The sequence below is a fragment of the Pseudoliparis swirei genome, chromosome 4 (assembly GCF_029220125.1).
Source record: "Pseudoliparis swirei isolate HS2019 ecotype Mariana Trench chromosome 4, NWPU_hadal_v1, whole genome shotgun sequence".
In the NCBI taxonomy this organism is placed as follows: Eukaryota; Metazoa; Chordata; class Actinopteri; order Perciformes; family Liparidae; genus Pseudoliparis; species Pseudoliparis swirei.
In genome coordinates, this window is record NC_079391.1 from 13,520,003 (window position 1) to 13,547,846 (window position 27,844).

General features: G+C 42.6%; 1 protein-coding gene across 4 annotated transcripts in view; it reads right to left on the reverse strand.

Annotated features, from left to right (window-relative positions):
- The window catches only part of sox6 (SRY-box transcription factor 6), a 131,896-nt gene that overhangs the window by 77,533 nt on the left and 26,519 nt on the right, over window positions 1–27,844 (reverse strand). For 3 of the 4 annotated variants that reach the window (XM_056412917.1, XM_056412915.1, XM_056412916.1), the window contains exons 3-5: window positions 26,777–26,828; window positions 8,925–9,165; window positions 5,587–5,797 (exon numbers count right to left, since the gene is read on the reverse strand). In XM_056412917.1, the coding sequence (XP_056268892.1) occupies window positions 5,587–5,797; window positions 8,925–9,165; window positions 26,777–26,811 (487 nt within the window). In that variant the 5' untranslated portion in view covers window positions 26,812–26,828. The remainder of the gene's footprint in view (window positions 1–5,586; window positions 5,798–8,924; window positions 9,166–26,776; window positions 26,829–27,844) is intronic. The other variant, XM_056412918.1, reaches the window with a different exon arrangement.

Sequence of the window (27,844 nt, forward strand, 5' to 3'; positions counted from 1 at the left end):
CTGAATGACCAAGACAGCAGAAAGGTTTCCCTTTTTGAAAGGGGCAACAAAATCTATATCTTAGCTTGTGTAAAGTGAAACCTGTGTCGGCTTCCAGAGTCCTATGGGGACGCGCCTGTGTTATGCGAGGGCTCCGTTTTGGAACAGATAGTAAATACATAATTCAGCAGAGGACCAGCCACTCTGTGCTCCCTATTCCCCTCATACAGCCACTCCATTTAGCCCTGGGCTCTGATCTCAGCCTGGCAGAGGAGCAACTTTGTCACTGGAGAGTAAGATGGGGTGGGAGACAAAAATCATAGGAGGAGGGAAAATGTTGATTTGGATCAGGTTTGAGTGTCAAGATGGTGGGGAAAACATGGAAAAGGGGAGAAGGAAAAGAAAGGAAAAGCAAAAAAACTGGACACGAAAGAAGAGGATGGGAACATGAGATTAGGGAGGAGCAAGGGGGCAGGGTATCTTTTTTTTTTAAGTTCACGTCAGGCTGGCAGGCTGCCCGCGGCATACAGCCGAAAAATCTATTTAACGTCTGCTTCACAGGGTGACAAGAGGGTTGATTGGCAGAGAGCAGAGAGCCGCTTTTGATCATGTGTCCTAACAAGCGATTCCAGCTCATGTCTCTTCAGCCTGAACAGATCTACATTACCTATTCAAACAAAAGTGACAGACCAGAGCACTGCTCCGCTGGGCTGGTGCTCCACGCCACAGGCCAAGAGAGAACACTCACACATGCACACACACAAACGCACAGGAAGGCCCCCACTTACACATACAGTACATGCAGCACACACACAAGTACCTTGGCTGTTTGATCAAATAGATGACTTGCATTAAGATAAGTAGCTTAATGAGATTTTGTTAAACTATTAAAGGAGGTGGGTACACGATGTACAGGAGAGATTGATTGACTGATGTTTGGCCAGTGTGTGTGTGTGTGTCATGCCAGGAGGGTCCCGGTCTAACTCTGTCCGATAGAAAGCTGCATTCAGTGAGAGGCAGCGTACAGCTATGTGTGAAGAATGCCTCAAAATCTGCAACCAAGGCAACTGGATTTCCAGCCTCATTGCATATGCATGGAGTCAGAGGCTCATGCTCAGATCATTACAACAAAGATTCCTATTAATTAGGTGGGATAAAGGAGAACCAGATGACATGGCAGCTGGGATGAGAGGAAAGGGGTGAGGGAGGAAGCTGAAGGAGGGGAAAAGGTGCATCAGTCTGTTTGGGGAGAGGGAAGGGGTGCTTTTTATAATATAATGTAGTATACAGACTTCACTGAACAGAATATATCTTTTAGAAAAGCTTTTTAATGCTATATTCAAGCTAAATGAATTCCCAAAAATAAATCTGTTGGCACTATTGAGCACCTGCAGACAATTTCCAGTCAGCCTCCATGTGGAGTCAGCAGGAGCTGTGACACTGACCGGGGACAGTGTGACAACAGAGTCAAGAGTTCATCAGTGCTAATCAGACCACAGGCTTAGAGCTGATCCTATTCTCTTCCCAAGCTTCCACCCCACCCTGAATCTCATTACATGGCCTGTTGTAATGGAGGATAATGACCTGGGGCTACACACACAATGCTGATCACTCCCCCACACTCAACCTACTGCACAGTCATTACACAGTGATAATACACATCCTCGCCAGGAGGATTACACTTAGAAATAGAGGGGATGCAGGCAAAGGGAGAGAAAAAGAGGTCTAAGTGATAACCTCCGAAACACATCCATAAAACCCTGTGCCCAAACACAATGAGTTCACAGTGACGCACCATGTTGTGCTGTTTTGTGTCACCAGAAATAGATAGGTTACCTGCCGCTGAAATAAGGGCGCTCCTTTCTCAGTATCCATGAAATATCCTTCAACCTGAGATTGCTCAGTTTGGCTGAATGGTGGTATGGTTCCCCTTCGCTCAGCTAATTAGCCATGATTCTGTCAAAGGGCTCCAGGTGTTGAGTATTCTGCTTGAGCACCAACTGTATCTACTCTGACAGGTCTAAAGAGCTGTAGTATTAAGGAAGGGCATCTTTTTGTGTGTGTGTGTGTGTGTGTGTGTGTGATATATATTTGACTGTCTGTGTCTGCTTTGTTTATTTCTTGAACAAGAGCTGAAAAAAAGTTATCTTATTGATAGTTATAGATTATGTCCACTATTAACAGCTGTGGCAAATGTGACCTCACCACACTATAACATAGACTAGTAAATATGCATTGTTAAGGAAAAAAATGAGGCTTTGCCTGTCTCAGCGTGGCACTCAATAACACAAAGATGACAAAAAAATACACGACTGCGTTTGCTGGTTTTACTGGCAAGAACTCAAACAGCTAGAAACTGAGCCCAGTGAAATCCCTAAAAGCTAGGACAGGGAGTTTAAACCCAGTTACCCGTCCTTGTCTTGGGGGACGATCATAAAGACTCGCATTTTCTGTGTTGACTTGCACGGTATTGATTCATACTTTAGTGCATTATATTAAACTGTTCTAATTGCATGTGAATCAAATCAAGGTCACCTTGGATTTTTATAATGGTGGCTATTTTTCTTTTCCCCCCCGAATACTTTATACTGACATTTTTAACTCTTGACAAGTGCTGTCTGGAGACTTATCCATAAATAATGCATTTACAATACCTAGTAAATAAACATGGGGCACAATCGTTAGCCCTGCTGGCAACTGGGCCTAATAGAGCTTTTACAGCAAAGGTGACTATTCAGCTAAATGTGGTGCTCGCTGCTGGGAGGACATTTTCATTCATTAGCACAGTCACAAGCACTTAAAGCACTTCAAGGACCAGAAACAGAGAGGAAGGGTGGAAGGACGGAGAGGGTGAAAGGGTATAAATATATAGCGATCGAAGGATGGAGAAGATAGTGAGCACCGCCTCTATTGTTATAATGTTATTCTTTATTATAAGTCTTCATGGTCAATGAAGGAAACTCGTTAACCGTTTTCCTTTGAATTAATGAGGAGTAAGAATTCATATCTTCTTGCAGGTGAATTTCAATTTCTCCAAACACTCCAGACAAAAGGTCCATGTTAGAAAGTTATGTAAATTAAAACTCACCCAGAAGAAACCCTGATTTCTCAGATAAAGCGGAAAAAAAAAAATGAAGGACCTTTTTTCCACTTGTTCTTAAGGCATACACTAAATATGAATTTAGAGCAGACTTTGAAAAAAGGACCGGCATGTGTTTTTTTTCACGGGTCTTTGAGGGCTTTCGTCGATATCAGCAACCACAACAATACAATGGGGTTGACTGGAATGTCATTTGTGGTTCTGACAACAGAAAACAAATCACGTTTAAAAAAGACGTTCTCAATAGTAAGAAACGCTGGGGCCTTTGGATACCATGTCCGAGAGGCTGCTTCCCCCAAAGCCTCCAGTCTTAACATTACTTTAAGTGGTCCACATGTACTGTGCACCACAGCTTTTTTCCCTCAACATTTGAGGTCACCACAATTATCCTTCAATGAAGTATCTTGACCAGACAAGGAGGTCCAGAGAAGAATGGTAGCAGAGGGTGAAGAGTCTCTGAGGACCTTGTGATCCCGACCAAACAGGAGCAGCAGAATTATACACAACCGTTTTCATGCTTAGATAAGCGATACATTTAGCTCATCTGTGGCTTGCGCCACATTAGCAGCTTTATTAAGACAACACATGGCGTTTCTTTAACCAGTTAATCCTGCACCTTTTAATTCCCGAGTGTCTCTCTCCTTAAACAAAGACATACGATTATGATTCCGGCGAGGTTTTTCCTTTCCCATTTCTAAGAGTCCCTCTCCCTCCATTTTACAGTAATCACTGATCATCACCACTGAAGCTTCCTCAAGTGCTCTCAGGAAGAGAGTATCTCTCAGTCCCTGCAGCTTGGGGAAAGCGTTCTGAACTTTGTGAGGCTCTTGTCTTCTGCTGTGTTCCCTGCTCAGAAACAAATTTCCTTCAACAAGGGTGTTTATTTAGGTGCCGATGGTGCACAGCGCATGAGGCCGACCAAGTCTCTATTATTAACAGGAGATTAAAACAGCTGCATGGCACTCTAAAGCACCCTCTCCTGCCGGCGTTAGCATACGGCCCTGGATTACAAGCGGCACTTGACCATTCAAATTACTGCAACAACCAGCCTTCACCAGCTGGGGCTCATTACCATAACGACCACCGTTGCTACAGAGACCACTGATGATATGGCCTGAAAATCAACTCTGCAAGAAACAAGACACATATGAAACACATTTTCACCTTTTGCGTAAAACAAAGAAGTAATAACAGAATGTGTCCCGTGAAGCGTCATTCTCTTGCATCCAGATATGAGACCGGTAGCAAGAAGACGTCATATTCCTAATATTCATGAGAGCTCGAGCATTCAGAAGAAAGCTTTCCTGAACCCGGGCACACTTGAAAACTCCTCACAGAGGCACATGTATCTGCTGGATTGTAGCATTACTTGTGATATTCACACAGGGAGTGTGCTTTTACCCTTTTCATTTTGTTCTTGTTGTTAAATTTTTTGCCAAATTGCCTATTTCAGTTATCATTAGGAGGCATCAATTACAGTATCCGGTCATGTTCAGCAGCATGTTTTGTGTGTTTAATGTTTAAAATACCTCCCCGTTCTTTATTGGTCGTTTATAGGTGTTCAGGTAAATGATTGTTCTGTCTTTTATTACGGAAATAACATCAGTCTGCATATCAGGACGTGGCTAAATGATTATCCGGTGAGATGCCTGTGATGCGCTGATACAAAGATCACTAAACGAACACTTAAAAAAGAAGTGGCAAATTATTTTTAGGCTAACAGAGGTCTAATTTATTCGTCTGATGAAGTGCTTAAGCTAAGAGCTCCCCAGACACTAAATGAGACACATGCATTCCCAAGAGGGTTTAACATTTGATTGGATGTAGTTATATTACTAGAGCCCTAATTAAGAAGGGGGATGTGTTTCAGCACAGCGCTTTCAAATATTTGTTTTTCCGCCATACTCTTGATAGACTGCAGGCTGTGGGAGTGAGAGCCGAGCAGGGTGAAACGAGGTGCAAATATGACATGGACCTAGTAGTCTTATCACAGAAAATGATTTTTTTTCTCTGCATGCAATTCTGGGAAAATATAAAGGTCAGAAATGGCGGTGATGTGTTGAATAGGATGTGAGAAGGGCTCGGGTTGTTTGTGGGTAGCAAACTTTGATGAATAACTGCGCTGAGTGAAAAGTGTTCTTTGTAGCAAAATAAGAAGAGGTAATGTTCCTGGCATTAGGTCAGCACTATGAGTTTTATAGTCAAAGAGTTTGCCTTGGCACGGAAGAAGACCACACTTATGCTGAGGTGCTCTGCCACACAGTCTTTGTCACATTGGAAAAGTTTCAGAACAAACTGGAAACACGGTGACGTCAGTGTTCCCAGATTCCCCCATTAGTGTACGAGGCGGAGAGACATAAGAGAGAAGAGGCAGACAGTCAGGAAGTTAGAAAATTATGAGAAAGAAAGGGGAACATTGGGAAGATCAGGCGCACGTAGTCTAGGAAAAGGGTATTTCTACGCCCATACACACACGCACACAGACAGACGCACACAGGGAGGCATACCGTCTTGCTCTGTCTTTGTCATCTCCTCCAGTTTCTTCTGCTTCAGCGTGTCCACTACATCTGCCAGGCTTCCTTTGCGGCGCTCCGGAGTTCCAAACGCTGATCCGCTCAGCAGGTCACTTCGCTCCCGGGCCCCCTCCTCCGGCTTGTGTGGGGAAGTGGAATTGTTCCGGAAGGAGTACAGGGAGCATACTTTATTGCTGTCAGATTCCTGAAAGACAAACACAAATTGGGAGGGGTGGCAAAGAGGGATGGGATTTGTATTAAATGATTAACATGTTGCTGTATTCTGTCAGGGCTCCATTGAGCTTGTTGACAGTTTTCCATTCAAATGCAGTGATTGCTAGGTTTTTTTTGCAGCTTGCGGGCGATTTGGCCAAATCAAATAGCTCCTCTCTGGCTTTCATACAGAAACTTCTGTGTTGCCAACAGAGATGTCTTTGCTGGTAAAGGAGATATGACAAGTGAAAAAACTGAAGACGTAATGACGAGGTACACTTTCAGAGGGCATATCCATAATGTGCTCTTTACTTTTCATCTGCAGAGAATACACAGAGAACCCTCCCAACTGTAATTTCTCAATTTGCTTTTGAGTGTGCATTTGGGTTGGGGTGACTGCTGTGTAATTTGTTCATTTTCTAGTGGAGACCTATTCTCAGCTGAGTGCCTTGAGCCATCGTAAATCTGTGGCCTGTCTCGAGCTGTTGTTGTTTTTCAGTCCCACCTGTGTATGGTTTAGTATTTAACTAAGGGTCCTGTCTGTGGCTGACTGGCTGAGTGCTCCCTGTGCACAAACAGAGACATGATGGAAATGGGGAGAAGACTGGGAGAGAGCTAGAGGGGGAAGAGAATACTCGGCACAACTGAGTGTATAGTCAGCACACAGACCATGGCGAAGGCTGCGTCTGACAGGAGGTGGCGTTAATTATGGTTTGTGGAGTCTGAGAAAGCAGAAGGTGGATAAGCAGCCAGGAGTTTGCAGCCATTAACGGGGGAACAGTTAGCTCCGATTTAAACTTTGGACAACGTAGTGAGGGGAATAAACATGGCACACGTCTGTATCCAAACCCGTATTGCAGGCCTGTCATGGAAAACTGAGCTTTAATCAACAGCAGTGTGATTAAACGGAGTTTAATACAGCGGGGTTGAATGATAGAACAATGTCTGGAGTCACTGCCAATCCAAAATAAAAAGACAGGAATGCCGTAAACAGGGAAGGAATGTTGCCGGTGCCAATTTCTCATCCCTGCGTTGCATGTCGAGCTGCAGGCAGAGTTGCAGTGGTGTGAGGGGTGGTCTGGTACCAAGCACCAGGGTGGCACGACCTGCTGGCCCGCTCTGCACCTCCCAGCCCCGTGTTGGATGATTATGCAGTGTGGCAGAGACAGTGGAGAGTGCTTGAGGGGAGTGGAGCAGTGCTGGGTTAATCAGCTGGCAAAGGTTCAGGGCACAGCCCACACAGACGCATGGCACAGCAGTGGAGTCAGATAATCAGCAAAGGCAACACGCTCGCCTTATGTCTTCCCCTTTTCTTGTCCTCCATTTTACCTTCCCTCTCTTTTTGCGACCTTCCTTCCACTTACTCTTGAAAGAACAAGAATTTAGTTTGTTTTTTGTATTTTTGTATACATTAAGGACTGATATGACTAGACTTATTGTGGTTGACATTTGTACAATATATACAATTACTCATCAGTGTTATTATAGTATGTATAATTGATCGATTAGATATTTTTATAGGTCGTTTTAAACTTTCTTTGCATCCCCCCCATATGAAAACTTGCTAAAATCCTGTTACTGAGTAAACCTCTGCCTGTCAATGACCTACGGCGTCGGCATGCACACCCCAGCATCATGCGCAGCAGTCAGCTACAGAGTCTATTCATGAGTCTGGTTTTCATGTGCGTTGTGCTGCAATACTGATGGTGGCGAAGGTCTCACTGGCCAACTGCACAGCTTCTTCAGAGGCCCTCAGGGTCTCTTTACCACAGACCCGTCTGTCACAGACAACCACCTGGCTCCCATGTCTATCGCCCACAAGTGCCTGTGCTCCTCTTCGCTCTGCTCACATCTCAGCGGCTCCGCACTTGGAATGTACAGCATCTGGGATCTGGCTGCAGATGTGGCTCGTACACAACAACAAAAACAACACACGGCTACCAGGAACAAGACATGTTTACTTAATAGCAGCAAGAATGCAGCATGGTCCTCCATTGGTCATGATGCGATTATATGAAGAGCCATCCACATTATTAAAAGGGTTCGAGGTCCTCTGTTTAACCCAGTATTAGCTGATGGTGTATTGTTTGACAGAGGGGCCTATCCGAACACCCCAGCATCCCAGAGTGTCCACAGCATTTGGGAACTAGGGGGATGGAGCTCCGGATAAAATACCGCCTGAGCTTCTTTATACAAGCCAGGAACGATAAGTGACTTCTGAGCCAGGAGCTTAAATTCCCGAGAGAGGAGCATAAAACAATAGTGCAGGCTTGAAAAGTAGGATGGGAGCCAGAGCCTTCAGTTATCAAACTCCTCTTTTATGGAACCAGCTTCCACCTTCAGTCCGGGAGGCAGACACAGTCACCTCATGTAGAATAGACTTAAGACCTTCCTCTTTGACAGAGCTTATAGTTAGGGCTGAATCAGGTTCACCTGGTCCAGCCCCTTGATATGCTGCTATCGGCTTATAGGCTGCTGGGGGACGTTTAGGATACACTGAGCACCTCTCTCCTCTTTTCTCTCTCCTTATGGATGAATTTGCATCTCTCTATTGCACATTACGAACTCTGCTTTCTCCCCGGAGTCCTTTTGACTTCATAGATCCTATCTGCCTGATGGATCATCGAGGTCTCGATCGTGGAATATGCCTACTTCCAACTATTCATACACTCTGTCATATTCAGTGTTTGTGTTGTTACTGTGTTTTAATTTGTGTGGAATGATTCATTCTGTACACATGACATCTATTACACCTGTCCATCCTGGAGAGGGATCCTCCTCTGTTGCTCTCCTGAAGGTCTCTTCCCTTTTTTTTGAAGGGTTGTTTGGGAGTTTTTCCTGATCCGATGTGAGGTTTTGGGAGAGGGATGTCTATGTGTACAGACTGTAAAGCACTCTGAGACAAATTTGTAATTTGTGAAAATGGGCTATACAAAGAAACTGAATTGAATTGAATTGAAATGGTCCTGCTTTTCTTTAGAAATAAACCTTTATTTTATCATTTACCCTTCTCCCTCACAACTACTAACGGTTTCCTTTTATTCCATCCTTACCACAGAGGCATCAAATAAGAAGGACAAAGGTTTTTTGTGTTTATGTAGTGCATTGACTGGGCTCACCATGCGCTGTTGGGCCGACACCAGGCTGTCCCAATCGCTCTCTGGCGGCACGCTGCTGAGCGGCTGCATTTCATCGGGATGGGCTTTTCCATGGAGCAGGCTGTGCAGGGGCAGCTGTGGTGTACCATGGGCCTCGGCACTCTCCTCTTTCTCCCAAGACAAGTGATCCTGACTCATGGCATCGTCCCCATCAACCACAGAGGCAAAAGGAGATGTGGCTTGCTTTGAAGACATGACTCTGCTGTGGAGCAAGAAGAGGAGAATAGAGTCAGGAAAGGTTTATCAACAGCACATGAACATGACTGCAGTATTTCACGGACCACTACTTATGTTCAGGTTACTGTGCATGGCTGCAAATGGGATTGCATGTGGTGCACCTGAGCAGATGATGCTACATGGACTGAATGCTACACCTGTCTGTCACCTGTAGCTGCTCTGGATGGTGGAGTTTGGAGCAGGCAGGGGGGGGGGGGGGCTAATCCATTGTTCAATGCAGACGGATGCTTGATCTAGCGCTCTTTGGGTCTTGGTCCAACCCGAAGACAGTAACTCAGGGCTTAGCTCAGCAAGGCAAAAAGTAAAAACCTCCCGAATAAGTTTAACTCCTTCAACTGGACACAGAGATGTAAAACAAGGTTGGCCTGCTATTTCCTGTGTGCATTTTATTATTTAGGAATTGATTTGATTTTGTCCTTCAACAAAAATTAAACATGTGCAAGTGCAATTCACCCTGAAGTAATCCCAACGCAAACTAAAATCAGACTGGTCTTCCTTTGTTTCCAAACTGTTAACATTTTGCTGTGACAGTGTTCCCTCGGGCCAACAACTCCTACTTAAGCAGCTTTAAAATGTCACTATTGTAACAGTGGAGGACTCCAGTCACAAATCTGTCACATGCCTCCATGAATATTACAGTGAATATTGTACTTGACATATCAGGTACAAAGGAAGCTCATGTTAATTCATTTTACAACCCAACTCTTTTTGGTGGAGAAATTATACAACCAATTCCGCTTTTTCCCAGAATTAATGAGGCCGCACTCATGCTGTGTGCTACAATGAATTAAATTAAACACTGTGCCAAGCAAATCTAATTATGCATTTGGTATTACATTAAAAAGGGGATAATATGGCCTTCCTACTGATGTGAAGTGGAGAGAAGTAGCTGGAGTATATTTACTCCTAAACTGTTGTTCTGTTTATTTTTCCCCAACTCCAGGACATTGACCATTACAACTAGGATACTTAGGGCTGCGTCTTCTCGCGTGTGTGTGTGAGAGAGAAAGACACATTGGGGTTGTGAAGATATGGTTCTGTGTTTCCATGTGACAACATGCTCAGGGTACTTCTTGTACTACATTTGATCACTGATCACCACCTGCCCCGTTCTCCTGCTCTATCCACAGGGGTCAGTGTGACTGCACTTTAGTTCCACCCTCACTTTTGCTTGGGGGGTTTGAAAGAGGGGGGGTTCTCAAGGTTGAGGCCGGCTGTGGTGCGATGGTGTCCTTGCGCTTTATGCCGAGTGTCAGGCACTGAGAGATTGGGAAAGATATGTTCCATTTATAAAGGGCTTTTATGAACAAGGTCTTTGGGTATAATAGTTATTGGTTTTACACAAGAATGTCTGTCAAATTAGGCGTATTGTCCATGCACACACGCTGCTGAATTGATATTGTCTGTGTCTAGGCAATATTATGTATAAGTTACCTTTAAAAAACTTAGTGCTTTACTAAATGCATGAAGCAACTTGTAAAAAGAAAGAAAATGTGAATACAACTACAACACAACTAGAAAAGGGTGAAGTATAAAATGACAGGAAATAAAATAGTGAGAGGCACTACGGTTCAAAAGGTACTTGCAAATCCAAAATATATCAGATAATTGTTTGAAGTCTTGATTTGAAAGAGTTTGTATTTTTTGGGACATTTATTCTAGATAAGTGACATAGATGAATTTGCATTGTATTAAAATTAGCATTCAGAAACAGACACTATATACAAATATAACAGTCACGATGCATGACCACACTCTGTCACTCACACACTGCGGCACATATTCACAGATCAGCCAAAGTTAATCTCGTGTGTCTCAGCAGCTGCACAAACAAACCCAGTATATCAGGTAAATGGCAAGGCAGGAGAGGAGGACCCGTGCCTGCCTGCCTGTCTCTCCTTCTGTCGTTTAGCCTCAGTGCCTGGATGTGCCGTCTGCTGAGCCTTTCCTGGGACTCAAAGCTCAATTTTAATCAGCCATTAAATTGTTTCCTGTTATTATTTCAAATAGAAAGTGATCTCAAAATCAGGTACCGTTAATTGAAAATCAAAAGTCAAAACAAAATTCTGATCGTGCACATGTAGAGCGGGCAGTAGGATTGGGGGGGTTGGAAGTATGTGTGTGTGTGTGTGTGTGTGTGTGTGTGTGTGTGTGCGTGGTTCGGGCGCATAGTTCTATTGTATTTTGTATTATTCATGCACCCAAAAGGCCCGAGCCCAGAGAGCAACAAGCACCTCGTCCTCAATGGAGTGTGAGAGTGAAACAAAGCACTGCTTTTGTATTACACAGTAAATCAAGTGGTATTATTTTACCACTAAAATATTCAGTCTCTCAGGCACTTTTACTTTGGTCTCCAGCCATCAGTCAAACTGCTGAGGCGTGAGTGAGAGAAGGGGTTAGTGAGAGAGAAAAGGAGCGAGGGAGCGATGGAGACTCCGTCCTCCTGTAACATGTGTCTACAGCAATCTTGTTAAAGAATGCAACAGATCTGCGGCAGGCTCCATAACAGTATTTGTCAGCAGGAGTTAATAATTTATTAGCAGTGCTGGGAGGGCTGCGCTCAGGCAGCTTAAGAGTGCGCAGAACCCCCCTCTGCCCCACCCCCACCTCTGACAAGCCCCATACAATACTACCTCATATTATTGAAAGGGAAAAGGGGAAGCGTGGCAGTAATTCACTGAAAATATCTGAGGGCAACCATACGGTATTTTATTTTTCACATTTGGTGCAGGGATCACGCAGTGCTGAGATCAAAAGGGGTTTGTGTGCAATAGATCAGCATCGATACAACAAAGACATTTTGTACGCGGTTCAGAAATAAGGAGAATTTGCCTGAATGTGGGTGCTACCGATGCGTGTCAAATTCAATCACATTTTCTAAGAGAACTATAATGTTTGCAGCCTTGGCGAGCCTCCTAAAATCCTGTTTGTACAACTACAGTGTATTCTGGTGTTGTTGAAATAACTTCAGCCACATTAATGATTGAACAAGTGTCTCCGCAAAATAAGCCCAAATTGTGCTTCAACATACAAAACAGTGAAAATATGGTGAACCGAAGAGGAAATTCATGAATTCTTGACAAGCTGCCCTCCCTCATGCTTGATTACACAACAACAATAGACCTCTAACAAACCAAAGTAATCAATAAGTGCATGAAATGGTGTCTCCTGCCCACTTTCTGACAGACAAAGCTCCCCAGTGACTTTGAAGACTTGAGGCAGAGACGAGCGAGGGCCGGTCAGAAAGGAGAACCGGCCTATATATAGCTGACAATATTGCGCACATTTGAAGGATTAGTACTTAGGTTCTCCAGCCACGGGGCTCATATGGCCTGGAATGCTTTGAGTCATGAATTGTTCCCTACGATAATATTTCATCATCGTGCAAACCGGCCACTGCTTGATTGGTTGTGTGCTCATCTTGTGACTGAAGGGGCCGTGTGTCCTCGGCTATCCCATTTCACACTTCGTCGTAAAAGGGTCCGACTGATTTTCGCCCGCTGTATCTGCCCTGTCGCACCGTTGACCTTTTATAGACAATGGTGGTGAGTAACTCCACACCATCTCCCCCACCACCCCAACCCGCCCACTCGTATGTCTCACTTCTGATGTCTTGCACCTTCAAGTTTTGATCACAAGTCCCAACAGGGGGTAAATGTTGCACTTTCTTTCCTCACATGTGATCAGTAGACAAACATGGAGACAATCAAATCAATTATTGAACACAAAAAGATTGTTTTCTTAAAAATTAGATGAGAGAGAAGGCGATAGCGTTCCACGGGTGCAGTGGCCTGTTGGAGCATGTGGCCATTGCTCGGTCCAAAAGAAACTATAAAAGAAGGAAGGGTCATTACGTCACATGAAAGCATTCAAATGATGCATTGGTGCCCGACTTTGGTGCCACTTCTATTAAAGTTAATTGGGCAAGTTGTACTGTAACCCATCCCATCTGTAATGTTTCACCTCTTTCTGAAAAAAGAGCACACATTGACATTGACGAGGCTTTTTATTCAAACGTGAGCCTGTTAGTTTTTCTCCTAATTGCTCTCCAAACAGCTGATGGCTCTGCCCAGCAGCTGCATTTAGCTCAACTCAAGATACTACATCATGAAACATGACTAAACTATTATTGCTAACCAGACTGCAATTATTAATGTATTAACAGCTCTGACTATAACTGTCTGGACTCAATAATATGGCTGATCAGAGTTAGGTAAATATGCTTTAGCCAAACTAGGACTTCACCGTGTGCTAATGCATTGCAGTTTGTCTCAGTGATTTACATTCATATTAGTTGTTTAGTCTGTTTTATTGGCTAACTAGACAGAGATTAAGAATCAGATTGGATGAGCGATTCTCGATATACGTGAAGGACACACACACACACACACACAATCGTGATTCCTCATTTTACTGTAAGATATGGTAAATGGAGCTGTACTTGTACGGAGCTTTTCTAGTCTTCCTACCACTCAAAGTGCTTAAACACTACCTGACAATATCATTCACCCATTCACACCCATGCATACACTGGTAGATAACATTCATACACCGTAGGCTACGGGAGAAATGTCGGGGTTAAGTGTCTTGCCAAACGACACATCGACATGGACCAGCGGAGCCGGAGATCGAGTCGCCGATCCTCCTATTAAAGGACGACCCTGCTCACCACTGAGCCACAGTCGCCCAGGTGTACTTAATGCACAGAATGCATGTCAAATGAAATGTTTTGTATGTTTAAAAAAAAAAGATAAAACATAAATAATATGTTAATTTAAATAAGTAAAGGGAGCTTTTACATTGGACAACTGTCTTCAAGCATAACAAGAAACACCTCTCGTCAGACCGATCTATTAATTGAGCCAATTAACAAAAGTGCTTTTGTTGAAATATACATTGAAAAAACTGTGACATTGTTCGATTAAATACATTTCCAAAGGCAGTAATCTTAAAAAATTAATTGAATGGCAGTTTTCTCTTTTGTGAAATAGCTAAAGGAAATAGGTGAGGGGCCATTAAACCGTGTGTGTGCGTGTCTGTGTGCGAGAAAGTCATTTGTGTGTTTCCCTTCAGGGGTTCCTCCTGTTCTAACAGGTGTCATGGTAGGGTTCCTCTGGGTTCTTCACCTGCCATAATGAGATATTACTACCTGACAGCTCCCAGCTGGAGGAGCATTGACACGGAATCCACCGTTTAGCACAATTAAATTATCACCCTCCATTGTGATTGTGCCATGCTGTGCAGAAGCCAGCTTTCTGGATACATAATCAACTCGTTACACGGGCTGTATACGGCTCACCTCTTTTTACACGCACACACACACACACACACAGGAGGTGATACACAAATTGATTTAAATTGACAGAGTTATTACAGATAATGATATTAAAATATCGTAAATGGTTGGGAAATTAAAGTTTTTCCAACAAGGCAACCTACTGTACGGGGACTGGAGAGTTGTCTAAATGAATTCGTTTAAATTGTTCTTCCATTATTGTTGACCTTCCCTTGCAAAAAGTCAACTCAATTACGGCAGCACTTCATCCTCACTTCACACCCTCTCCTGGTGCCTTCTCTATTAGGAACTGCCACGGCAACCACAGCTAAAATCCACACTGAAATGATAGCCACCCAGAGTAAATTAAGCAAGCCACCTGAAGTGCACACTTTACATATTGAGCAGAGCATTGATAATTACTTTGCTGGGTAGATTATTTGCAATAATATGGTGCTCGAGGAACTCCCGTGTATCTCACTTTAAACACTTGTGCAGCTGCCTTGACAGTCTGGTTGGTGTCCTTGCCCCCCCACGCAAGGCAATGGCAGATGCAGGTGTGAGAGGGCTTAAGTGTCCCTGTCTGTCTACTCAGGAAGGGTCGATGAGCACTCACACACTGAATCCCTCGTTGCCCCCTCCTCTACCTCCTCCTCCTCTGCCTCCTTCTTCTTCTTCAGTCCCCTGTGCCTTTGGCCCTTTTCCTGATCCCAGGACACAAGCTCAGAGCTGGATGGCATAACAGCCTCTCAGTTCCCAAGGACACACAAGTTCACTCATGTGTGTGCTTTCACAAATGAAGGTTGGCTGTCCCAAAAAAATTCACATGATGTCCTTTTTTTTCTGGACTGTCATTCTTTAGCAGAAACGGAAGAGGAGCCTACTGGATGTGTGAGTCAAAACACACACACACACACCAGAAGACACACAGAGGCAGAACAACTTTCAGCAGACAAACTGTTTACCTCCCTGAGAGGAAAAACATATAATTCTTTCGACAAGAATTCTTGTTGTTGTAGCTTTCTTGCTTTTACTCTCGTTTTCTGTGGGCCTCCCGGGGGATGGAGTTCCCAAAGAGCCTCATGTTGCTGCGGCACTTAAGCAAACCTCACAGCAAGTCAAGCCATCAACCAACACAACCCTATTTGTGAGCAACAGTGGAGCTTTGTGGCTTGCCTCATAGTTGACAGTAAGTTATGAGCCCTTTGTGAGCAGGAGAAGGAAAACAGAGATCGGAATTTGGCAGGAACATAATAATACAGAATTCTCCTGTTCATGGAACCTGAAATTTTCATGGAAACAATCGAGCATTGTTGAAGGAAAGAAAAGCAACGGTGACAGATGAAATATAGAGTGGGGCCCCCTTTTTGTTAAACAGTAAACAAAGCACTATTCACTCAAGGTCCATTCTGTCATTTATAAAGATAACTTCTTCTGTGCACTGGAGAGTTTGCAGCAAATGGCTGCACTTCAACAAATCGAGTGTAACATCTCTCACAGTTACCAGAAAAGTGATTTGAGGAGCTGGCTGGGGGGGGGTGCCAAACAAGCGAAGGGACACATCCCAAGTTACCAAAGAGATCCACAATAAGTCTGTAGGGAGCATAGAAATCTCAAAAGTGAGGGAAGGTTATAAAGAAGAAAGCAAGGCCTTTGAGCAAAAAGAAAAAAGAAAAGACTTTTAGCCAAATACTCAAGGACAATAGCTAATTATGAAGGAGAAATTTAGCAGGGAGCAGTACATACCTGGGGAGGGGGGACCGTGAATGGTTTATGAAAATAGGGGAAGGGGGGTTCGGGGGGGTATTGTTCTGCATGGCGGTGAACTATGGGCTTTAGTCTTGCCCTCTTGAGGTCATCATCGGCAGCTTTAGTGGGGTTGGTACAACACAGTGTCCCTCTACCTTCTCCATCACTATCCTTGTTCCTGTCTTTTTTTCCTGACGTAGAATGCGTCTCAATTTCTTGTCACTAAATTGACAAATGTGAAACCCAATTTGCTTCCTTCTCATTTAATCTTAAATAGAATTCTGGAGCAAGGGAAACACGCTGTGGAAATTAAACTGCTCTATTCCTATTCTAGGGGCTGTGAAGGACAACAGCTCATTAGCTACAGTTGGACCCACCTCTTTTATCTAATTTTTATTTCGTGCCATTTTCTTTTCTCTGTCTGAATAAATTAACAGTATTCATAGAGCACTCTCACACAAGGCACACAAATGTGTCTCCCCTTGTGACAACTGGACTTCTTTTCCCTCTTTGTCTTTTGGCCCTTGTGGTTTGTTTAAAGGACTGTGAGAAGAAGGGCCGAGATAGAATTGGGGAGGGGAGAGACTAGCTACATTTCATGTGACACGTCAATTGGAAAATCAAAACAGGGGTAGTTCATTTGCTCCACCCAGATGAGGCCATCTAGCAGAGCCATGCTGAATAGGGGTCAGGCAAGCCACACCTCAAAGATTCATGATTAAGGCTTATTATGTTGGGAAACTGACATTGATTGCTGATTTAAACCACTGAAACCAATTAATTTGCCAGTGCTGAATAGAAAGCATGGTCAACAGTGTGTGTCATTCTGACAGGTCAGACAGGAAGAAGCAGAGCAAAAGAGAGGGTCTAAATGAATGGCTGGCAGCCAGCCCTGTTTGGAGGTGGTTAAAAGTTACCATGAGTGATTGACGGCTGATACCAAAAAAAGGAGAGAGAGACTGGAGAAAAATGACATCTGCAGAGCAAAAGCAGAAACCCCAGCCACTGATCTGAGTCATTGCTCAAAAATGTGGTTCATAGAAGACATGTACAAGCTGCTGTTTTAGCAATGCTAAGATGGTTTCATTCATGGGCCGGCACTGAGAGAACCTGAGTAAATGAATGTGAAACATGGCCCGAATAAAATCAGAGAGCTGACAGACATGGTTGAACAGAAAAATGTGCCGTATCTCCACTCCAAGCGGGCACTGGAGTGGATTAGACACTGACTAAAACTCAAAATGCCTCAGCAGTCTGTGCTGCGTACCATGGCCCTTATATAAACTGTGCTACTCTCCTCTGCAGTTGTCCAGAGCAATACATCAAAAGAAGCAGAAGCCACAAGTGATATACATACCACTACCCAACCCCCCCCCCCCCCCCCCCCACCCCGCAGTGTTGCTGTGCTCACAACAAATGCCACATCACGCTCGGTTGCATGTTATTTTTCTCGGTGGTTGTCGGGGGGAAGCTTGTGTTTAGCAATACCTTTTGCTCGGTGGTGAGTTTCTCCTTCATCGTTTTGCTGGCTCACAGGGGACACAATGCATCATGACAGTGCTTCAAAAATGAAATCATTAACTAAATTGCTTTCTTAAAAAGCCACAAGTGTGCGGCAGAATTTGTGTGTGTGTGTGTGTGTGTTTGGCGATGGGCCATGGCCCTCTGGTTCCCAGGCAGCCTCTGCCCCGGCTCTGTTGTGGTTCCCTGCCACCACACTCATTATGCTCAGCCTCGGCACAGCACGGCGCAGGGCTGCGGCTCGCCTCGCTCACTGGACTCGCAGGAAATAATCTGGTAATCTCAAACTACTCCTCTATTTCAACTGGGGCCTGATTCACACAAAGAGAGCCATTGTTCTGAAACATGTATGACTACCATTAGAATCTCAATCAGGGAATCAATCAAAAACACATGAAACAAATGTGGTTTCATATTTGACGATAAAGGTTAAAAGGTCATTTTCTGTAGAGCTGATCTGTGATTTTAAACTCCCATGGTGTCAAACTACAATTCCTGATTAAAACATTTAAATAATGTGGAAAATATCCATATCGACATAAAAATATATATTAAGATACTGTTAAAGTACAACAGACAATCAATTAATGATGTAAAATGTTCACACTTCGATAAATTCAACTAGACAAAAAACAACTAAACCTGATCAATCTGCTTGAGATAAAAGAAAAAAAGAAAAGAGAATGGAAGGCAAATAGTGATTGAAGGCCAGACAAATATTTGATAAGAAGATAGGGACTGTAGCTGAGCTGCCGCCACACACACACACACACACACACACACACACCTCAACCCTGACTGTCTATCTGCTCTCCACTAAGCTGAAGGTAGCAGATGTGTCTTTCACAGCCTGGGGAGTGTGTAACCAATCTGTAAACAATAGCTGGAACTTGACAAAGGTCGTTGCACTTGCAACACACTTTTTACAGTTAAGGGCAGTCAAATCTCATTGGCCATTTAGGAAAACCATGACCTTTAGTTGTATTTAGTTTTACTTTACAGACCACAGAAAAGGCATTCAACATTGACAGTCCATAAACTGTATTTAGCTGTCAGTGTCTAGGCCCATTAGTCGGCCACTTTCATGCCATGTGGGCTCCAATGTAAGCCCCCTAACAAAGTTTAAGTCAACTTGTTGACCTCCTGTTGGTGTGAAAGTCCTCAATCCTATGAACGTAATTATATACATGTGCCACGGTGCGAAAGTCTTAATTCTAGCAGTCATGACGGTGAAAATGATCCAGCAGGAGAAATGCTTTCTAATACCTGCTACTGTAACCACAGGCTGAGTCAGTTCAATGAAAATTAAAACAAAGATATTACTCATTAAACAAGCAAATACAAAGAGAAAAATGTATGCCTAAATGACCAATGTTGAAAAAAATCTCATGCTTGACTCCAGGTATGGTAATGGTATACATCTTATGGTAAGAATATCAATATCAAATACTTACTTAAAAGAGAGAGAGTGACAATACAAAGGCTGCAAATATCAAGAAGAGTAACAGCAGCAAAGAGATTTGAAGCACATTTGTGTGTTTTTAGATGGTCTCTTGGCTGCACCTTGAGATCACTTCCTCTGTGTGAAGAATGTGTCAGCTTATTCTACAAATCTTAAAATATATGAACATCGATGTCTCTTCATCAATTAAGTACGTCGGAATCAAATTCCTTAACATGTGATCTGCTTATTTTATGTCTGTCTGTGAACGCGTTGTGCGCTTGTGCAGTCTATAAACCTCCTCGCTGGTGTCAGCAGAGCAGCCGTCCAGCATCAGCGTGGCATGCCAGCTATAAATGGCAGCTACATCACTTTAGATCAGGCTTAAAATACAGGAGCCGTTTTCTTGCGTTTTCCTGTATTCTCAATTGTGAAACTTAGGCTGAAAACCTCTGTAAGACTAGCGTTATAGGAGGACGTTGAAGAAACTTGTGTCCATATTGGACAACCCGGACCACCCTCTCCACCACCTCCTACAGGGACAGAGGAGTACTTTCTCCAGACGTCTCCTCACGCTCCGCTGCCACAAGGACAGATACAGGAGAACATTCCTGCCGGCGGCTATGAGGCTCTATAACAGTTCACCTCTTGCCAGATCATAGTGCAATAACTACAACAATAACTGAATACTTACACTATGTTGATCTGCACTTCACACATCTCATTTGTTTGCACTACACACATTTCATTTCATTTGCTCTGCACTCATACACACACTTTGCTTTTTGCACTCTGTCTATATTTAATATTTTTTGTATTTGATCTGTCAGTGTTGTTGTGTGTTGTGTATGCATGTGTGTTGTATATTTACATATATATTTTGTTTTGTATTTTACTTTTATTTTACTTGTATACTTCTATATCTTTCATCCCTGTTTCTTATATTTTGTGTTTTGTTTTTATTCTTGTGTGTTGCTGCTACTGTCATGACAAATTTCCCCTTGGGGATTAATAAAGTATATATCTATCTATCTATCTATATGGGAAGATAACGAGTATTGGTTTGGGACTTGTTGAGCAGGCAACACATCCATGTAGAATGTTCACAGCAAAATGCTCGAAAAACAAATATGACAGCATGAAATACCTTTTCCTCCTTGCATGTGAGCCAGGTTTTAGTGTCGCGCTCTAAAAGCTATCAAATGTTTTTTTTAAAGGCCCAAAACCCCCTTCCTGTGGGTGTGCCCGTAAAGTGCTTCTCTACCCTTCCTTGAAAAGCTCCCAGGGATTGCATCATGGGACGGGGTGTAAAACGATGGTAGCAACATACTGTAACATGGGGGAAATAGCTCATTTTAGTCTGGTTACGGTGCTGGTTGTTATAGACCTGACTGTGCCCAGTGCCAAGTGTCCACACCGGCCTGAGTGCTGCTTTGGAGCGCACACACACAGATTACAGCGTGGCTGTTTGAATTCAGTCTCAGCCTATGTGGTGTCTGTTATGTCTGACTAATAGCATACATTGGTCCTCTCTCATTATCAGAGTGGGTCTTTATTAGAGACCCTTGTTTGATACAGTTAAGTTGATGCATTATGAACAACACACCAAGAGTCAGCAGTGATCTGCATATTCAATAACTTCCGTAATTATATGCGCAATTCATCAGATGGGATGTGATTGCAGGGGAAGTGGAATAGAGAGGAGCAGAGAGGTCTGATTCCTGGAGGACTAAAGTCTAATCACAAAACTAACATGATAATTGAAATCTAAATTGAAAGGCTTAGCTCTCAGGGAGTGTGTCAGACGTGGAGTGTGGAGGCGCTAGTGAGAGCGAACGAGAGGGAGAGAAAGAGTAGCAGGAACAATTTGATTTAAACCGCACACGTACCATGTGGTACACCAGCCAACAATACACACACACACACACACACACTCACTCACAAAAAGGGGTGCTCTATGAATCAGCTGTCCCATCTTACTTCTGAAACAAAATGAGCGATAACATTTTCATATATATGTATATATATATATATATATTTACTTAACACACTCATAGCCTGGAGAGAGTGTATATATTATAATATTCAACACGGTCACTACCATCACTCTTTACTTGAGTGGATCGTGCTACGTGGCCTTTAAATTCCTGTTTTCAAAAGGTGACTGAAATAATTGCTCAACATTACTTCGAACAGAATGGTCCTCAGCTTACATGAGACGAGTGTCGAACCCCTTTCGCTCATCATGTATCCTTTTACGAGGCAGTGCTTTGCTATGCTACAGCACATATGGCCCAGTCGTCTGCCTTTGGTTTGGATGGTGTTATTTTTCCCCAATTGCTTTCTTTGGATTTATACTTAATCGTATGAATGATTTTCTTTTCCGATGCATCTAATCAGATAAATGATGGTAATGGGGCATTGCACTGAAGGAAAGCTGTCCTCCCTTTCACCTCAAAGCTGTGCCATCTTCGCTTCTCTTGTTTTTGTCATTGTGAAGGGGACCCAAAAGAAGAACGGCAGGAAAGATACGAGGCAGAAAAGTCCTCTGTCCAGTTCTCCTCTCCTCCCCCTTCCTCCGCCGCCCCTCCAGACCACGGGATTCATATTCATCCCTCAATAACGTTTAATTAGTAATGCCAAATTCATTAACCTGTGCTGCTGTTAGGCTGGCCTCAACCATAAATTAGCTTAATGTGAGCAGACATATTGCAGCTGTAATAAGGGACATAAAACTCAAAGAGAAACACACACTCTTCCTCCATAGTCATGGATCATTATAACTCAGCAGTGTCTTAGAGCAGGAGCTCTTTAGCGGCTCTTAACTATAAGCTTGCCAAACACTAATGTTTTGTAATGCTCTAGAAAATAGTTTGAATGCTGGTTGAAATAAAGAGATTATGGAAATGCATTACTCATGACAACCAGTATAGTCATCCCCTCGATATGTTTTAATGCTCCTTAATAACTCCTTTATTATGCAGTGGTTCGTGTAAGCCATGATTGTAAGGGTTAATACACATGCAGGTGTGTTTCTGTCAATCTTTGTCTTCTTTTTAAATGGACTAGCTTGAGGTTACTTGGCAGGTGAACCGATCCAGGAAACAACACGCTCGAGTAAAACCCCTGGTACGACCTTGACTGTCCTAGGATTACACGTTGATCTTTCTGCTCTTCTATCCTCCAGTGATCTCGACTAACAACTCGCACCAAAGATCCCATTAGGCCTGACTCCCACAAAAAAAATGGGCCTTGTCCTTTTAGAACACTCACTTCCTTGCTTTCTGTTTTTTCAAGCATAGGTGGCGAAGGAACACACGTTCATTGTTCCCTCGCAGATGGAAGTTGGAGTTACCAGGGTAACAGCTCTAATCCTCCTTTTTAACCACTTTTTTCTTATTAACGGTCTATCGAGTGCTACCATTTAAGTCACGAATGCTAGCTCACTTTTAATTAACTATGATTCTGTTTGCCAGAAGACAGCATGATGAGCTAATCGAAATTTACAAAATAATGACGTACTGCGAGCGGCTACTTCTTTATCCTGAGGCCTGCTCCAAGAATAACAATAATGAGGCCATTATCGAGGATTGCACTTTAAAACGCTGCCCTGCCACCAAAACAGAGAACGTAATTGTTCTGGTGTTTTCTGTACAATCAACAACCCATTGTTGATGACTTGAGAACTAAAGGAGCAAAGAATGGGTGCCATAATGATTGGTCTGTGCTGCCATGAAGATCTTGCACAAAGTGTCCACTGAGGAAGGACCTCGATAGACTACTGATTTGGTTGTAAGGGCTCTGGATGAAGACAACTGTCTGGCTTTGTAAAAAAGAAATTTAAAAAAAAGAAAGTCCTTTCTGCTTTTTGTCTGTCTTGCCGCTCAAATAGCCCCCAAGCCGCATTAGAGAAGAACCATTCACATGGTGAAAGACAGGGAGTCACAGACTCATGTGAAGGGGCCACATAGTTGCTGGAGAGAATGGCCATTTATATAACCTCCCGCCATTTCAGCAAAAATATAACTGATCTCCAGCAGAAGATAAATAAAGGTGTTTGTTATCTACAAGAAGACTACGAGGTGTCCGCAGACAAATAATGTATGCATTAACGTTTGACCAATGCTTTTCCATACATATATTTGTAAAGTCTGTTAACAAGTCATGTATCTCAACTCAGTTGAGTCTCACATGTCAGAAGACTCGATTATATTATTGCATATCGATGCTCCAAAACTAACTGCAAACAAATACAGCCCGGCCTTTTGGAAATGATAATATAAAGAGACAAGATGATTAATAGAATATGGAAATTAAATATTTTGTCAAAAATATCCACATCTAAACTTTCTGAGTGAGAGCTCAGCGGGTTTGTACAAACACGGTGCTGCACCTATTAGCAGTGCTCCATTGTAAAGGAGAGAGAGAGAGACAGAGCTCGAGGGCAGTCGGAATGCTAAGTGGGCCCCTTAGCCTAGTCAACCTTCAGTGGGTTTCATTTATCTTCATCTTGTTAGACTAAATTAATTAACAATCTCAATGTTACACACTTTCTCCTTTCATTACATCAAATAATGGCAGAAATGCAGGGGGAGGTCCTGCCCACTGGGAGTAGAGACGTACGACATCTCTCTCTCTCTCTCTCCCGCTCTCTTCCTGTGCTTATTGCGCTCTGTCCCTCTTCCTTCCCCCGTCTCCCTCATTTGCTCAGTCTCTTTGACTACACAAACAACAATCTGGTAAATATCTCCCATGAACATATTAAAAATGTATCTAAAATGAAAACACATCTGTTCAACAAAGATTTTAAAAAACTGTGAGGCTTACGGTAACAGTAGAGGAACTGCACATTCTATACTGTAGTTCAGAGAACTTTTGTGTTAGTTCCAGAAATATTAAGAATTTTAAAACAGACCTATTATTATAATTATTATTATGAGACAGTACAAAGGCTTTGACATGTACGTAAAATAAGGGGTTTAAACCTTTCCCCATCACATCTGTAGACTTTGATGTATCAGCTTTTACATATTTTAACTCACTGTATGTATGACTCAAAACCAAACTTGTGACTCATTACAATAATGAAAGACCCATCCGGGTTACTACTGAGATATGACTCACGGTATAAAAAGTCAATAACATCAGCACATTGGAGTACTAATGTACAAGGATGTTCAGGAAGCCCCCTTTGACCTAATTCAGTTGCTTGGGAAAAGACACTGGGATTCTTCACTGGAGGAATGTCTTAACTGACACATCCATCCCCCTGTTTCTATCCTTTTCTCCCCTTTCACCCCGACCCCCACCCCACAGCCTACTCCAGGACACGAGTCTTATCCAGGCAAAAGGGCTAACCCTGAAGCAAAGCCTGCCTTTAATCTCGGCCTGATTGTTGAGGCCTCCAATCTGTAGCCAGTGTATGTGATATCCTTCTACTGGCGCTCCTCCTTTAATTAAAACAGACATTGACAGAAGGATGAGGATTAGCAGCGCAATAATGTGTTTACTTAGAATAATCACAATGTTTCCTCACGGCTATGAGAACAAAAGTAAATTGGCAAGAAATAGCCGTGGTCAAAAGGTCAAGTTTCTTATTTATTCTTTTGTAAATATGAGATCGGTTGTAGAAATGTTCCTGGTGAACTTCAGATATGCGTCTGTCAACCCTCTTCTATTGCAGCAAACAGTGTACAGTACATCTTTAGTGCAGTTAGTTATCCACCAAACTGGCTTTGACAGGTGCCGAGAGTTAAACGCTGCCATCCACTTACAAATATAGCGGAAATGAGCACAGGCAGTGTGCTCTCAAATCTAACATGCTGTATGCCTGAATGACTTCTGTCAAACCTAGTAGATATACCACACCAAATAAATTGGTGCCAAGCCATACAAGATACCGATACTGTACATTTCTGCATGACATATTTGCTTTGTTCACTGAATCAAAGTATTTATGAATGCATACTAAATATACACTACCGTTCAAAAGTTTGGGGTCACCCAGACAATTTTGTGTCTTCCATGAAAAATCACACTTTTATTTATCAAATGAATATAAAATGTAGTCAAGACATTGACAAGGTTAGAAATAATGATTAATATTTGAAGTATTAATTTTGTTCTTCAAACTTCAAGCTCAAAGGAAGGCCAGTTGTATAGCTTATATCACCAGCATAACTGTTTTCAGCTGTGCTAACATAATTGCACAAGGGTTTTCTAATCAGATATTTGTCTTCTAAGGCGATTAGCAAACACAATGTACCATGAGAACACTGGAGTGATAGTTGATGGAAATGGGCCTCTACACACCTCTGGAGATATTTCATTAGAAACCAGACGTTTCCACCTAGAATAGTCATTTACCACATTAACAATGTATAGTGTGTATTTTTGATTAATGTTATCTTTATTGAAAAAACAGTGCTTTTCTTTGAAAAATAAAGACATTTCTAAGTGATCCCAAACTTTTGAACGGTAGTGTATGTCATTTACATGCAACAAATAAATGGCTCCTTGATTAGTTAAATATAATAAAGTGAACGAAAAAATCTGTTTTGTTGAACCAACAAAAGCCCAGTGAGTATAACAGTGCCATACAGTGTACAATTGGTCTCAATTAAAATTCTGTCGGAACTAAGAACTCAACCTGATTTTTTCTAAAGCTCATGAATGAAGTCTCAATCTTATTTTTAGTGTTATTTTAAAAGATTAAATTCTATAATACAATTGAGATTTTCTTTTTGAATTCCTCAAGGACATTTTGACTGGTGAGAGTACTGGTATCAAATTGTCCTTTCTTTTTAAATGCCTCCAACAGTTCTCCTGAGAGATAAAAAAAAAAAAACTTTGTTAATTTAATCAAATAAGTGACCTTTTGAAAAAGAAATCAAAGAGGATTCATTAGCTTTAGTAAAGTTTGTCTGACAGCAGCTTTGAAAGGCAGATGCTGCTGCTGTGGCTTCTAATGAGCCAACCCTAATTAGGGAGCAACACTGGAGCCTAGAGAAGGTAGCTGACTAGGAAAGGAGCCAATGGTAAATACACTCTCTTATTTACTTCCTCTGTGTGTAATGACAGAACACATTTTTAATTAGAATCACAGGAAGGGTAAAGACAAAAAATGTAAATCTTTATGGTAGGTTGAATACAAACACGGAGCACAACAGGAAGCAACAGTACATCACAAGAAAGCTATTGCTCACTCCAATATCCCTGATTAGAGGGGTCAGACCAAAGCATGCAGAGGAAAGACACAGAACGACGCCTGATGTGTCGGTGTTTTAAGGTGTGAAAAGGAGAGGAAGGAGAACACTTGTTGATGTGTGCTTTCTGGAGGCTATCAGGGTGAGCGTGGCAGTCAGCCGCACACACAATAATCACAATCATAACACACAGCTTGGGTAAATATGTTGGAAAGCATGTTTGACATTGGTTAAATATACAGACACGTGCACACACACACAAACATGTGCACGCACACACAGCACAAAGTCTAAAGCTAATGTGTCAGAAAGCATAACCCGTTAGCCCTCGACCACCCCTCCCCGACCTGTGATCCTAAATGGCAATAACGGAAATGAAACTAACCTCAGTAAAAAGCTGCTACGAAGAAAGCCCTCCATGTCAGCGTGTCGGGGTTCTGGCAGGAGAAATCACAGAGAACCATTTTCACTATGAAATTCGTGATAATCAAGAAGAAGGAGAAAAAGGAGGCAGAAAAAAAGAAAGAAAGAAAAAACACAGAGCATACATCTCCCTCCTATAATAAAGGCCATCTTTAATTAAAGCAGAAATATGGCTACAAACCCATCCTCCCTTTTTATGAACCGACATCATTAATTATACTCTTTCCATCGAGGGAGTGGATCTGCATACAACGTTGCACTGAGAACCTGATGATATGTTTGCATCAAATAAACTCTGCTTACTAATCTCTATACAGTCTTTTTCCACGGCTGTGTGCCGATATATACATGGACATCCAGCACTGTAACCACAGATCCCAGAGCAGCCCCGATCTGTTCAGAGTAGCTAACGGTGGTCCAGCTGCAGCCCATGTGTGGCGAGGGTGCTGTGGCTTCTGGGAGCCCGGCCGCAATGGACCCAAGCTGGGACTTACAGCGTCAATGAGGCAAAAGGATGTGGTTATGATGTCACCACTTGTAGGGGTCGTTCAGAAGCATTAACCACACAATGTTGGCGACACATGGCAAAAAATGATTTGCAACTGGTTTTCATTATCTTATGTTATTGGTCTGTATAATATGCACTTTTATTGTGTAAAGAAATTGATTAGGACTTCCATGTGCTTGGTTTTAAGTGGTAACAATGAGCAGCGATAACAACAGATTTGGGAGTGGAACTTTTGTCAGTCGTTGAAATATTATAAATGTCTCTCAAATCTTACAACGAGCCATATACACTGAAAAACCGCACGGATAGCTTGCAAAAATGTTCAGCACAATAACGTTACATGCCATTTTCCCTTCAACTCCACCAAACCTTCTATTCAATTCCATAACTTAAGAAAAGCTTGAACGTCTACAGATCAAAGTTGCTGCAGGTGAAATCGACTTTTTAAACACAGAAATAAATAAAAATGTTCTTATTGTGAACTTACAACCGTGTATGCGTATCATCATGAATAACACAGAA